Genomic DNA, 14,158 nt, shown 5'->3' with positions numbered 1-14,158 from the left:
ACTATGCCTTAATGCCCCCTTCAGAAACGCGGCTTTGAGGCCGTAGCCGTATCAGAAAGGCTTCTTCCTCTACCGCTTCACCTTTTCCCGTGCAAAGGCACGTGGAGGCCGGCTCCAGCTACGCGCCCAGCACCCGGCGCTCTGCACCGTCAGCGCCCACGTCCTAGGTCTGGCCACGCGTGCTCATCTGCAAAGGGAGAAAGGACAGGGAGCCGCGCACAAAGGCCCATCTTTGGAAACTTTTTATTGCAAGTTCCATTCTGCATATTGATTTTTGAGAGAAAACACTGGAAATGGATCTTCCCTGAGCAGAGGAATACAAATGACAGCAAGACACATTTTAGTTGCTATTAAAGAACAGAACTGTTTTCCATTAGCATTTCAAAAGCCACTGTCATTCAAGCAAAGTAATAGCAGACTGAGGTGTGATCTTGCAGAAGGTTAAGAAAGATTTTCCCCCGAGGAAACAGCATGATCAAACACGGACCCAGCCACGTGATTTCTGGAGCGCCCATCTGGCCTCCGGAGGGCCCGTCGTGAAGAAAGGTTGCCAGGCTGGGTCCCTGGTCCCACTGGGTGCTCCCAGCTGGCTCTATTTGGGGCCAGAGAAGGGAGTAAAGGCTTTGTCGCTGCCTGCCATGCACGCTTCGATCTCCTCCACTGTGCGGGGCACACAGGTCAGCAGTTCCATGCCGCTGTCGGTCACCACGACGTCCTCCTCGATACGGACCTGGCTCGGAACGGCAGACACTCAGTATTCCTGAGCTTGGCCTCGTGCACCAGATTAGAGGGTCAGAGGGGCCCCTTCTCAGGAGCGGTCTGTCCTGCCCCTGATGGAAGGGGCTGGCCTCCGGGCTTCCGGGGGAGGCCGCGGGGGGGGGGGGGGAGGGGGGGCGGGGAAGGCTCCTCCCATGGGGCCATCTGCTCCCGCCACCTGCACCCCCCCCCCTCCCGTCTGCAACAGACCAGGAGAAAGGACGGGCCCGGGTCCTTGTCAAGTGAGGAATCGAAGATCATCCCTCCTCCCGCTAGGGCTCCTGTGTCGGACCCGCGGCAGCGTGCGCTAGGGGGATGTTCTGGAAGCAGAGACCCAGGGCCTGTGGGCACTCACCCCGCCAAATCCGCGGAAGCGCTGCAGGACCTCACGGTTGAAGAAGCAGGCGCGGGCCGGGTCCGCCAGGGCCTCGTCCAGGAGGTGGTCGATGAAGTAGATGCCCGGCTCCACGGTGAGCACCATGCCGGGCTCCAGGTGCCGAGTGGTGCGCAGGCTGCGCAGGCCGGGCTCATCGATGCGCTCCACGCCCTGCGCGGACAGGGAGGCCACGGGGGCCTGAGGAGGGCTGGCTCCACCCCGAGCGTCTGCGCTCCCCGGAGCTGCGAGGGAGGCTTTGTGCTCCGGAGGGGCTCTGGCCCAGGCTGCCCCTTGCTGGGCCGTGCCCCGAGCGCTTCGGTAAGACCCTCTACTCCCTGCAGACTCTGCCCGCCTTCCCCCCCCAGTACCCCCGGAAGCGCCTGCGGGAGCCCCGGGGACAACCGGCGCGCACACACCCGGGGCTGCCCGCCCGTGCTGGCCTTGCGGCCGCCTGGGGTCCGGCTGCCCTCACGCAGGCCTCTCCTCGCCAGAGGAACGGCAGAAGCCAAACTCGTGAAGCCAAAAAAGCTCTTAGGGAGGCTGCGAGGCTTCCCGCACCACATCTTTTCCTTCCAGGCGGCTCACTTGGAAAGCGGCCCCGGCGGTGCTGGGCGCTGCTCCCCCAGACGCAGGTCTCCCGTGTGGCCTTCCAGGAGGGGGGCCAGGTGCCGTCAGCAGGACGGCCCCACGCACATGCTCAGATGCACGTGGAGGAGGCCACGTGGGCGCCCCTAGGGAACGGCTGCCCGCCTCCCTGCAGAGGCACCCTCTCCCCACAAAAGCACACCTGGCCCGGGCCTCTCGACTCTCACGGCGTAGCCAACACCCGTGTCCCCGGGTCCCTGAGGCCCAGCGAGCAAGCTCTGGGGCCGGGCTGCGGGCTTGCCCCGCCCCGCCCGCGGCTCTTCCCTGGAAGCCCAGCTGCTGGACACGGAGCTGTCATTTCTGACTGTTTAGGGGCCAAGAACATCAGACTTCAATTAGCGGTTCATGTAAGGTAACCAGAAACAGGCTGGCTCGGCCTCCACAGCTGGGCACAGCAGGGAAGGCTGTGACCGGGATTCCACGAGGGTGGGGACAGAAATGCGTGTGCAGCCACTCTGGCATGAGCTGGGCTGGGGCGGAGGTGATGAGGGGACGTTAAGGCACTGTGACCCCTGATGAGTCATGCTTTGGGTACAGATGCCTATCTGGTGTGGTACCGGGTCCCGTGACACTTTTTGCCCGGATGGGCTGGCGACACGGAAGGGCCCAGCCTGGAATGTCGGTCCCCGTGCTCAGGTGAGAGGTGCTTGCAGGGCAGGGCCTTCTGCCACCTGAAGTCTGTGGCTGCCCCCGGGCACCCTCTCCCTGTCCCTCACCTTCGTGCCACCCCGAGCACCTATCCCTTTCCCTCCATTCCAAGGGCGGCAAAGCCAGGGCCCTGGCAGAGGCAGAAACCTGGCTAGGTCGTGTCTCCCCGTCCTCCTTTGGTCACTGTGTGCCCGCACCGAGCCACTCCGTGGGTGTGCCCAGGGGAGGGGCCGTCTACGCAGGCTTCCGGAAAATTCCAGGACCACCACCCAGACTGCAGGTGAGGGGGGGAAGGGACCCTGGGGGCAGGAGACTATGCCGGCCCCGACCTCTACCCCTTCAGAGCACTGGCTCTCAGGAGTCTCCCCACAAGAACGCCCGTCCGAGCGGGGCCGGGAGAAGCATGGGGGCTGGGCAGGGGAGAGCAGACCCCACGAAGGGGAGAGGCCGAAGCCCCGGCCCCTCCAGCCCAGGGACCCGAGCCTTGTGGGGAGCAGGGGCGCCTGCCCGTGCCGCACCCACATCGGCTTCCGCTGGGGCAGAGGGCTGGATGGGGCCTCCGCTTTGACTGGGCTCTGAGCAGAGGGGACCCAGATGTGTCTGCAGGCCTGAAATAAAACAAATGACTTTTATAGGAAAAGCCATATTTTTTCTACAATGTTTATCTGTCAAAAGAATAGACTCTGTGAGCACAAAGGGCTGCTTACTGGAAAAGATAAAAGCAGTTTGCTGCCAATTTTCTCTGGTGGAAAAAAAGAGTCCTGGCGACTAATGAATAACGAACCTCAGTTAACAATGTCTGGAAGGCTCTGCTCTTGGCTCCCTGTACACAGTGTGATGGATAGAAATTAGGAAATTAAAACTGATTTTGTTTCTCCAAATTTAACTGTTTACACTTGAGGAAAAAATAATTGAATAATAATGCTTCTCTTGAGCAATTTTTCCCCCCAAAAATCGTTCTTGGTGCTTTCAAAATACCCTGCAGCCAACAGGCCAAGCCTAGTCTTGGCTAACTGGCTGGTGGGCCCCAGGGTGTGCACCGATTGCATAATCAGCCCCCTGCACCTTGGGCACCGGGCCAGGCGGCAGGGCCGGGCTCACCCCCACCCACCCGGGGCCCGGAAAGACCGCAGCCACCTGCCGGGCAGGGCCTCCCCAAGGCTGGCTGCAGGCACCCTCTGGGTGGTCCTTTCGAGACTCGGTTGGTAGGAGGGGGAGGGGAAAGCCTCGTCTGGAAATGCCCACGGAAGCCTCCCTCCCCTGCCAAGGGTGCCTCGAGAGCCTGCAGACGAGGAGGCCACGGGGTGTGCTGGCCCAGGGGCTGGGTCTGCTCCTGGGCTTGTGAGGGGTGCCGGGCTCTGCTAGTCCCTGGAAGGCCCAGGGCCAGCCATGGTGCCTCACCACCTGCACCCGAAAGAAGCCAGAGGCAGGGGACAAAAGGGCCGCAGCGCCAGCCCCATCACTAAGAGCCAGCTCTGGGGTGCCCACTGCTCTCTGGGGACCCTGCGTGCTGCACACTGGCCACCTCCTACCCTTCGGGGCAGCTGTCACCCCCAGCGCACAGCCTGGGGCTCACCAGGCAGGGCACACCCAGCTGGCACTAGGTTCTGAGGTGGCAGCCACCAGGAGAGGCGCACTCCGGGAAACACCCCCGCAGCGCCTGAACCAGGACCGACCAATGGGTGGAGGGACAGGAGGGGTGGGGGGCCTTGTGGGACCCCATTCCTCCTTCCCTAGCCGGTCCCACTACACCGTAGCTGATCCCAAAGCCCCGACCCACCGTGGGCAGGGCCAGCTCAGCTACCGCTCACGGGCAGGCCCCCGGCTGACGTGTCCACACTGACCTCGGGGTAGCCTCCCACGTCGTGCACGTCAATGCCCAGGAAGTGGCCGAGCCCGTGAGGCATGAACACAGCTCCCAGGTGGGCCTGGACCATGGCGTCGACGCTACCGCTCAGGACACCGATGCGGGCCAGCTCCTCCAGGTGGATGCGGTCAGCCAGGCGGTGCATGTCAGGCCACCAGACCCCTGCGGCTCCAAAGGAGGCTGCAATGAGCTGCGGGGACTGGCAGTCCGGCTGGGGCTCCCCAAGGGAAAGTTTGGGGGACACGTGGAGCCCTTGCACTGGCTGAGGCAGGACGGCCGGAAGTGAGTGGTGAGGGTGCCGCAGCTGGGGACCCCGAGACCCTTCCTCTGTCTCCGTTGTGCCCTCAGGGGCAGGCTCCTGTCACCTGGGGCCGGGCGTCCAGCTTAGGTCTACTCCCCAGCCCGTGGCGTGTCTGCCCGCGGCCAGTGCGTGCTTCCGGGGCCAGCGAGCCCAGGAAGGTTCCTGAGCATCAGGAGAAAAGCACATGTCCCCCACAGATGTGGGGCTGCCTCAGTGAGTCCCAAATCAAAGCTCAGGGCCTCAGGCTGTGGGGCGAGGGCATGGCTGCACACCCCCAGGCGGGGCTGAATCACCCCTGGAGCCACTGTGGGGAGCAAAGGTTTCGGGGTGAAGGTGCAGCTAGCACGAGCTAGCACGGCCTCGTGGGCTGGCCGGCAGGGGTCTGTGGCTCCGCCTGCCACGAGCCAGGGTTGACCGTCTCCACGGCAGCCCAGACATCCAGGCCCCAGACTGCTAATCCAACTCATCTTTGCCCCACGTTTCTGGGGCAAAGGTCACCGGGGAGAGCATGTCCCCAGGCACTGAGTTTCGAGGCAAGCAAGCTCAGGGGCTCTGTCCAAGGTTCTCAGGCAGCCACCCTCAAACAGCCTTGGCCATCGCGGGGGTACGCCGGCCCTCCCCACTGGGCTGGCGGGGTCCCACTCCAACCTCACTCCAGGGCACCGGGCACTCCACCTAAGTACCACACAAGGACTGAGGTTGGTGAAGCTCCCTGCCCCACGCCACAGGGCTGATTTGGGGGCAGGCCACATGCTGGCTAAGGCCGTGGGCCAGGACACGTGGGGCCAGGCAGCTGTGGGGGTGTACACCCCTGAGCAGTGATCCAGCCAGAGGGGCCAGTGCCAACCCTTGCGGCCTCCTCCCTGTGGGGAGCGACACTGGCTCCCAAGTGGCACCCCCATGATGCCCTGCCCTCCACATCCACCAGCACGGATGATGGCAGCTGCAGAGGGGCGCCCTGGTATCCCACACCATTGGGAACCTGCACGGACCCCGCGCCCGCACGCCCGCAAGGGCTGGGCCAGCAGGTCTGGGCTCAGGGCTCCGAACCTCTGTGGCTGGCAGAAGGTAGCCCAAGGGCTCAATCCGGGGTAGAGAGGGGGGCCCATTCTGGGACACAGGGCATCACCCTTCAGGCACTTGCTGGGCACCAGTCCTCCACCTGGGCCCCCTTCCCCGCCAGGGATGGAGACCCCACAGTTGGGGTCTTGGGCTGGCTGGAGGCACAGCGCTGACCCATCCTCCTGGATCCCTGCGGGCCAGGCTCTGAGCAGGTGGAGAGGGCTGCACCCTGGCCAGTTCATAGGGCGGGAGTCGGCCCAGGGCCCAAGGTGCAGGGAGGCCGAGGGGGGAAGCCCCATCTCTAGAGACAGACAGCCTCCTTGGAGTCCAGCTCCTGAGGCCTGACCTGCCTCGGCCCACAGAGTGCCAGGGTAGTGGCGGCATCCTAGGGTCTGGCTTTACCCACTCAAGCAGCGGGGAGAGCCCGGTTCAAAGCCCTGACGGCAGAGTCAAGGTGGGCGGCTTTCCTCCGAAAGTTGGACATCCTGAAATGGAGGGCTGGGTACTGGATCCCAGCTCAGCTGCTAATGCACTTCTGGGAGCCTCAGATGCCTCCCTTTGTCAAACAGCTGCAATGCTGGCCCTAGAAGACTGGCCACAGAGACTCTGGCATCTACTGGGGGACCGGGTCAGTAACCCCCGCAAAACTGTCGGCCAATATTCATCCGTTGCTTATGGCCCAGCCAGACCCTACTTCAACGCTGGATGTCCGCCGTGCTCCTGGGGTACCAGCCAAGCCTGCCCCAGCCTCGGCTCCCCGCTCCCCCGAGGCCGATGCACCCCACCTCGCCCTCCCCAGGCCGGGCCACCTGTTACAGCCGCACACAGGCCGCTTGGAGTGAGACCCACTGCTCAGGTCTCGATATATGTGGGCCCTGCCCTGGAGGGACCTTCCCGAGCACTCTCTCCACCGTCCTGGTTATTGTCCTCCTAGCACCTTGTTCCCTGGACGGGTCTGCCTGCTGGCTCCTCGCACCTCAGGACCAGAGAGCTTGCTGGTTCAGGGGCAAAAGCACCGCAGCTCTTCCGCAAGTTGTGCTCCCGCCCAGATCCTCTGGGCCCGAAAGTGCCCCCAGGCAGCTCTGCAAACTCTCCTGGCCCGCCTGGCCCCGGGGCTGAGGAAGGGCATCCTGCACCCCGACTCCAGAGCAGCTCCGTTTCTCTTGGAAAGGGGCCTTTTCCGGTGGCCAAAGGGAAGCCCCAGGAAGCGGCCTGACGTCAAGCCTGGCTGGCTTCCAAGTGGGCTGCGGCCTCGGCAGAGGGGAGTCAGGTATAAATCATGCTCGGCCGACAGCTCGGCTCCTCTCCTGTCCTCTTGGGGCCAGACGCGAGGGCCCGGGCGGTCCCCACGGCGCCTCCAGTCTTCTTCGCCTGTGTCCTCGGGGCCGGCCCTGCACACGCTCTCGTGGCTGGCAGTGGGGCTGCTGCCTGTGTGTGGTTAGGGTTGTGACAGTGATCCAACCTCCAGCAACTTGGCCTCAGCGTCTGGCCCGGATGGTGGTTACGACACCCTCCGCCAGGACAGGGGCCCTGAAGTGTGTGAAGGTTGCCGTCCTTGGGCTGGGTCGGAGGAGTGGATGCAAACCAGGGGACCTCAGGCTCCCCCACAACCTCAGCAGCTCACAGGCACCTCGGGGCCCATGTGGCCAGCTCGAAGCTCAGCGGTCCCCTAAGCCTGCTCGGGTTGGGGATGCCACACTGGGGACCACACTGCAGACTGGGCGTCGGTGGCCCTGCCCACCCTCCCACCTCCGGCAAGCCCCAAAGCTTTGTCCCACCTTCCCTGAAACATCTCTGGAATCTAGACCCTGACCTTTCCTGGACTCCTGCCTGTTTCCTCCCCAACCCTTGCAAGGCCTCATTTCCCTGCATCCTGCTTAGAAACGCGGGAGCATCCTGCCCTGAGGACAGAGCCAAGTACGTGTACCTCAGCCCGGCCTTCTCCAGGCTCACTGCCCTCCACCCCTGGGCCCACGACCCTCGTGCCGGCGCTTCCCTGTGCTTTCCACCTGCTGGCCCCTCAGCTGGTACCACCTCTCCAAAGTCCTCACCTTCTCACACTCTCTCCTGTGAGCCTCTGTGTTAAGGCCTTCTCCAGGAAGCCCTCCCTGACTGCCCCTTCCTGTGCTGTCAGAGCTCTTCCCACCAGTGGGCAGCACGCTGGCCAGCTGTGGCTTAGTCAAAGCCTCTGAGCCCTGGGAGGAGGGCCCTGTGTCCTGTTCCATGCCTGGCAAATGTGTGGCCTGAGCAGGAGCCCCGGCCCCCCTCATGGCTCTCTCCTGCAGCCAGTGCTGTGACCTCATGGGCCCAGGATCCAGGTGTGACCCCCTCACCCTGCTCCTCTGTGCACTCAGACCCTGGGGTGCCAGGGTAGCATCTAGGTTTGTGCCCGTAATCCGGCCGTTGGCTCAGAGACCAGAGAGCCCTGGTGCCCGGGCCCCAGGTCACAGGCTGATCTGTGCCCACCTGGCCCCCTTTCCTCACACCTTTCCCCAATGGGCCAGGGTCCAGGTTGGCCCCTGGGAGCCTCAGCAGCATCCCTCACCGCCTGAGGCCTCCCGTCCAGAGTGCGGCAGCCCCAGGGGCTCGGCCAGAGCTCAGCCAGGAGGGCCCGGAGAGCTGAATCCTCACTGCTACTTCCAGACAAAGAGCTCACTTCATCCAAAGACAATGGCCCTCAGGAGACCACGTGTGCGCCAGACCCTGGGGGTGCCGCAAGGAAGGCGCAGGGCCTGGTCCCAGGGCAGGCCCCGTGGGCTGCAGGGAGCCGTCTGGTGGGCCAAACTGGCGCAGGGCTGAGGACCTCCAGCCCACCCCACCGCAGACCCGGCTGCTGCCAGGACCTCCGGGGACCCATTCACCCTGCGGAAGGGCAGGGGGCGGCATGCGCCCTGGGGCTGCAGGCGCCTCGATGCTGAGTGGAGTGCGGTTGCCTCTCAAAGTCTCCGCACGCTCCCCCTCCCCGCACCCCCCAACCTTGGCCAACAGCCTGAGGGAGTAAATGAGGCCAGGGAGGGCGGGAACTTGTCCACCATCCTCCAGCCAGCAGGGGGGCCTCTCAGGGCCCTCCCCAGACAGCCTCCTCTGTCCCGGCTCTTGCCACAGAGGGCGCCCGCAGACCGGGAGGCACACTGTCCCCGCACCCTTCCGCTCCTAGCCATCTCCAAGAAGGGGCCTGAGGGGAGCCCAGCCAGTCCTGTCCCTGTTCCCGCCCGGCAGGGAGGCAGAGCTGGCAAAGGCACCCGACCACAGGCCACAGCCGACACGCGTTGTGCCACGCGGGCCGGCACAGCTCCGGGTGCCCTCCTGCTTGATCACCTGGTGGCTCCACAGCGTCCTCTCTTGCCGCCTGGGCTGCTCTGGGGGCAGTCTGCTTCTGACTCTGTGCTGGCTGCACCGGCCCCCGCCCCCAAGTGGCCAGAGCCCGGACACCAGCCGGGCCAGGAGCTGCACACAACTACACGGGCGCAACGATGAAGGGCTTGTTCATACAGACCCGCCGCTTTCACAGCCGTGGGCAGTGGGGCCCAGAGCCGAGCGAGCAGTCTACACTGCCTCTGTGGGGCCCTGTGGCGGTGCGGGCTCAGGAGGGCGGACCTGTAGCCTAAGCGGGGGAGGCCAGGGCGGGCAGGTGAGCACAGTGGGACGCGGAGGGGAATTGAGTGCTGGAAGTGGCAAGAAGTGTCCTCAGTGCTCCATGGTGGCCGGAGGGACGAGGGATGGAGAATGCACGATGGACAGCAGTCTTTGGGGCGCTCCTGCTTGGGTTCACCCCAGGCCTCCCTCAGGGGGGCTGAGGGGCCCCACTGGCACCCATGGAGACTCCCTGGTACCCATGGAGACAGGGTGGTCTGCACGGGGTGGGCCACTTGCCCCAACACAGGAGCCAGGGAGAGTTTTAGTTCCACCCAGCCATGGCGGCCAGGCCCCTGCCGTAGGACTGGCATGGGGGGCACCTTCCCAGGTACGGCCCCTCTGAGTGGGCTCAGCCACCCTCCCCTGGCTGTCTGGGTGACAGGGAGGGAGGCCCCAACGCTGACCCTCCCCGACAGGGAGGGAGGCCCCGACGCTGACAGGGAGGGAGGCCCCGACGCCGTCAGAACACACAGAACGCCTTCGGGGTTCTGACCCGGGGTTCTGGTCCTTCTGTGCGTCTCCTCTGGGCATCTCACTGCCACTCTGGTGTCTTTATTTCCGCTTCCCTGGAAGGTCGTCGGAAGCAGCCGTGCAGTCTCAGCGGGTGTGTGTCTTGGCCCAGCAGCCAAACCCACAAACCAGGGGCATTTCCGCTAGGACAGGACATGGGGCTGACCTGGCCACGGCCTCCTCGCAGCTCTGGGGAGATGAGCTGTCCCCACGTGAGCAGCTCTGTGGGCACAGCTCGGCCTGCCTGGCATGGGACCCGACAGAGTCGGCCCTCGGGCACTGTCAGTTGTGTCGCGATCCCCAGTATCCGTGGGAGAGGTGGGGGCTACAGCAGGGATCCGTTCCCACCCCACACCCAAGGGAACCTCCAGGCCCCAGCACAGGCCCAGCCCGTGCCCCACTGTGCGCTGGGGGAGGACCACCCCGCCCAGTCTGTGCAGACCAGCTCCGCCGAGCCCAGCCTTCTGCCTGCCCCCAGAGGGACGCGGCCAGGCACGTCCAGGGCACAGAGCACCAGGCCTTTCTCAGTGCAACTGGCTGGGGGCCCTGGGGACAGCGGGCCCGACTACTTTCTGGGCAGAATGAGGACCACTTTGTCCTGGACGCTTTGGCCAGGACGCCCACCTGGGAAGCGCTACTCAGGTGTGAGCAGACTCTCCCGAGGGTGGGGGTGCTGCCAGGTAGGCCGGGCTGGGGGCACAGTGTGGGGAGCACAGCGGAGGAAGCCCCTGGCCCAGTCCTGGAGGTATGCCCGGGGGGTGCAGGCGGCTGTGCTCACAGACGCCAGGGAGCACGCCACAGCCCACGGCTAGTGTTGTTCAAAACGGAACAAACCCTACTCATTGTGGTGTCGAGGGAGCAGGAAGGGCCATGCCCCTCGGGGTGACGGGTGACCGCTTCTCGAGGCTGGACCTCACTGGGAATAGGGGATGTGTTCCCTGGTTTAAAGGTCAGAAACACCCCGCGCCCACCAGCACGCTCTTCTGCTGCCCGGCTTCCAGCGCCCCTCCTACGCCTCCTCCGTGGATTTGCAGGCCCTTTTACACTTCCTTCTTTTACACAAAAGGGGACCATCGGCCACTCCATCCTCCACTTTTCTGACAACTCAACAACCATCCTGGAGGTTCCCATGTTAATACTCAGTGGCCGCCAAGGCTTTAAAAAAAATTTTTTTTAAGTAGGTATCATGCCCAGCATGTGTGGGGCTCGAACTCACAACCCTGAGATCAAGACCTGCCAAGATCAAGAGTTGGACACTCAACCGACTGAGTCACCTAGATACCCCGTGACCTCGGCTTTTTCAAAAATTAACAGAAGATGCTGCTTCCTTCTGCAGCTGCTGAAATATGCAGGTCCCATCACCTCGTCACCCCAGCAGGAGCTTAACTTTTAAGCTTTCCTTTCGGGTTGAGCTCCCCGTATTGGGACCACCGAGCTCTGTTCTTGCTGGATGAGTGAGGGGGCAGGGCTGGGGTCCGCCAGTGTCCCTCTGTGGTTCCCTAACCTCTGGTGGGGTTAGGTGGGGGGCTCTGCGGCCAGACGGGGGCCATCCGGAAAGGCCCGCTCAGTTTGCCTCCGAAAGTGACAGTTGCTGAGGAACCCTCAAAAGCAGCTCTTGGCCTGATGACCGAGGCTGTAACTCATCCCAACAACGGGCAGTGGGGGCCCCGGGGCTGTTTAGCCAACACAGAGCCATCAGCCTCAAGAGGCCACATCCTGGGGATTTTATAGTTTGGGGATCTTTTCTTTTCCTGAATAAAGGCTCCATGGAGGGATGCCAGTCTGACTGCCATAGTCCCTCTGAGTTCAGAATGAGCTTAGAGTCCAGCCTTCGAGGGTGTCATGGCCAGGTCCCCAGAGGGCTCTGTGGCAGCCACTCACCATTCCCCAGACACTGGGGAGACACTCGGCCCACTCCAGAGCCAGCTGCGGCCTGAACAGAAGGGCGCCCTGACGTCCAACCAAATGCCAGTGTTGGCATGTGCTGATCAAGCCCTCTCTGGAGTGGACCCTGCTCCAGGAGAGGACAGCGGACATGCTGACATTCCAGTGGCCACTGCGACCAGGGGTTCTTGCTGGTGGAGAGTAGCAGGTGGGACTTGGGGTGACCTTGGGCTGAGCTCCCCGATTCCCAGCTCTGTCTCTCCTTGCTGGCCGGCCCCCTTTCCTAGGACTGCTCCTGGGGATCTGACACTGCCTGGAGTCTTGGCCAGCTGAGCTCCTCCGGTGATGGGGGACCGAGTCAGGCTGTGCAGTGCAGGACCTGCCCCACAACCACCAGTGCCCTCACCTGGCTTCATGGCGCTCATGACAGCGCGGCAGCTCCGCAGCACCGCCTCATAGATGGCCTTCTGGTCTGCGGTGAACTTGCCGTTGGCGGGGAAGGAGCAGGTGATGTCGGAAGAGAAGCAGTAATACTCCCCACCCATGTCGAACAGGCTGCAGGGAGAGGAAGGTGTGAGGTAGGGGGTGCCCTCCCCCCCTCCAACTCTCCACCGCGCGGCTCAAGGGCAGCCTGTCGGACCCTGGAGGCGCCGGGCGCTGAGCCCGAGCCATCTTGCTGGGTCACCAGCGCAGGAAGCAGTACGGGGCCTCCCACCCCAGTGCACCCTCACGGTGCCATCAGCAGAGACCTCTGACCCCAGAGCAGGGAAGCCTGGAGTGGGGCCGATCCCACACACGTACCCCTGCCCTCCAAGGCCTATGGACGCCCAGCTGTGGGGACTGACTTGGGAGAATGAGGAAGGGGCAGACAGGTCCCCAGGCCCTGACGCAGCATCTGGCCTCCATGCACTGCTCATGGGAGCCGTGCAGGGGCCGTGGGGAGGAATGCCCCCATCCAACAGACAAGTGGGATAAGGAGCACCACCCAGCTCTCCTGGGCCTTGGTGTCTGAGTGAAAGCTCAGCCAGTGGCTCTGTCCCAGCACGGAGGTCCCCCGACCGGAGGACCCTGCTGGGATAGCACAGATGTGCTCTTCCAGGGCCTGAGGGAAGAGCAGGGAGGACCTGGCAGAGGACGGTCCTCACACGCAGCAGGGTGCCCTGGCGTCCCAGTGGCAGGGGAGGGACCAGCGGGCACAGGCAGAGGTGGAGAGTAGGAAGGCTGCAGAGGCCCTGAGCCGGGGTCTGTGAGCCAGCAAGCAGGATGGCGCCAGAGTCCGGAGGACAGGCCGGCTGAGCCTGCCCTCTGGACCCCCTGTGACAGGGCCCAGTGTGGCAGGGCTAGGAGGGGGTGGGGTGGGCCGCTCCACCACCCTTGCTGCCTGCCCGGGCCTCAGGGCCCTCGCGGGTCAAGGGCAGGAAGGAATCCTGCCCTGCACCCCCATGGCGGAACGCAGCAGGTTATGCGAAGGGCTGCTGGGTCACCACGCCAGAGGGGCCCCGGATGAGAGCAGTGAGGGGGGCACAGACCGAGCCCCCCCTCCACATCCCATCCCACCCGAGCACCTCGGCAGGGTGTTTGGCAGCAGGCACACAGGGGGCCCCACCAGCACCCCCAGCCACTTCATCAGCCAAGCCATGACGCTCATGGTGACAAAACCGATTGAGGGCCACTGGTCTAGCCCCAGGCCCAGGATTCTGCTGAGTCTTCAGTGCCAGGTGGCCACAGAGTCGGGAGGAGCTGAGGGGTGGTGGGGCTGCCCTCTGCGATGGTGCCCGGCTCTGTTCTCAGCTTCTCCTGGGGGTTGGTCTGCAGCTGCACAGGTCCTGGCAAACCTGAGCCAGGGGCAGAGCTGTGCCTTCCACCGGGGCCTCTCCCCCAAACCCAAATCCTCGGGGTGAACACCACCATCCACAAACATTCCAGGGGCTGCCTGCGAGCCTGCCTTTGGGGCCCTGACCCCAAATGACAGAGCAGGGGGTCCCTGGCCCTGCTGTTGGAGCAGGGGGTCGGGTCATGTGGCCTGACAGGAAGCACCAGCTACTCCAAAGAAACAGATCTTTGGAGAAGAAAAACTTGAATGCTCAGGATCCCTGGACACTTTGCTGGAATCCAAAGTCCCCAGCCAGGCACTTTGTAATCTCCTGTCTTTTTCCTATTGCAAAACACCATAAACAGTGTCAACAGTGCAAAAAGCAGGAGATAACACCTCAGGTGATTCTCCGGGAGTGGGGAGAGCCCCAACCAGGATGGCACAGGAACTTCAGGCTGGGTCAAAGTCATAGACTCCAGCAGACTCTGCTTGGGGCAGGCTGACGGGGAGGACCTGGGCCTCACTAGAGGTGACTTGAAGATGAAACAGAGAGGCCTTGAGCAGACACGCCCAGGCATCTGCTCCCTGGGAAGCTCCAGATGCAACAGGGTGTTTGGGCCAACAGCTGCCCAACAGGGTGTTTGGGCCAACGGTAGCTTT

The 14,158-nt window shown here is 63.8% G+C and overlaps 1 protein-coding gene across 1 annotated transcript in view; it reads right to left on the bottom strand.

Annotated features, from left to right (window-relative positions):
- Positions 1-225: 225 nt before the first annotated feature.
- PEPD (peptidase D) overlaps positions 226-14,158 on the bottom strand; it is a 112,087-nt gene continuing 98,154 nt past the window's right edge. Inside the window, exons 12-15 of the mRNA XM_060650929.3 lie at positions 12,092-12,240; positions 4,270-4,454; positions 1,112-1,303; positions 226-730 (exon numbers count right to left, since the gene is read on the bottom strand). Coding sequence (XP_060506912.1) covers positions 593-730; positions 1,112-1,303; positions 4,270-4,454; positions 12,092-12,240 — 664 coding nt within the window. The 3' untranslated portion in view covers positions 226-592. The remainder of the gene's footprint in view (positions 731-1,111; positions 1,304-4,269; positions 4,455-12,091; positions 12,241-14,158) is intronic.

This window comes from Panthera onca, chromosome E2 (genome assembly GCF_046562875.1).
Source record: "Panthera onca isolate mPanOnc1 chromosome E2, mPanOnc1 haplotype 2, whole genome shotgun sequence".
NCBI classification, from domain to species: Eukaryota; Metazoa; Chordata; class Mammalia; order Carnivora; family Felidae; genus Panthera; species Panthera onca.
This window is presented reverse-complemented; position numbering and strand designations above follow the sequence as displayed.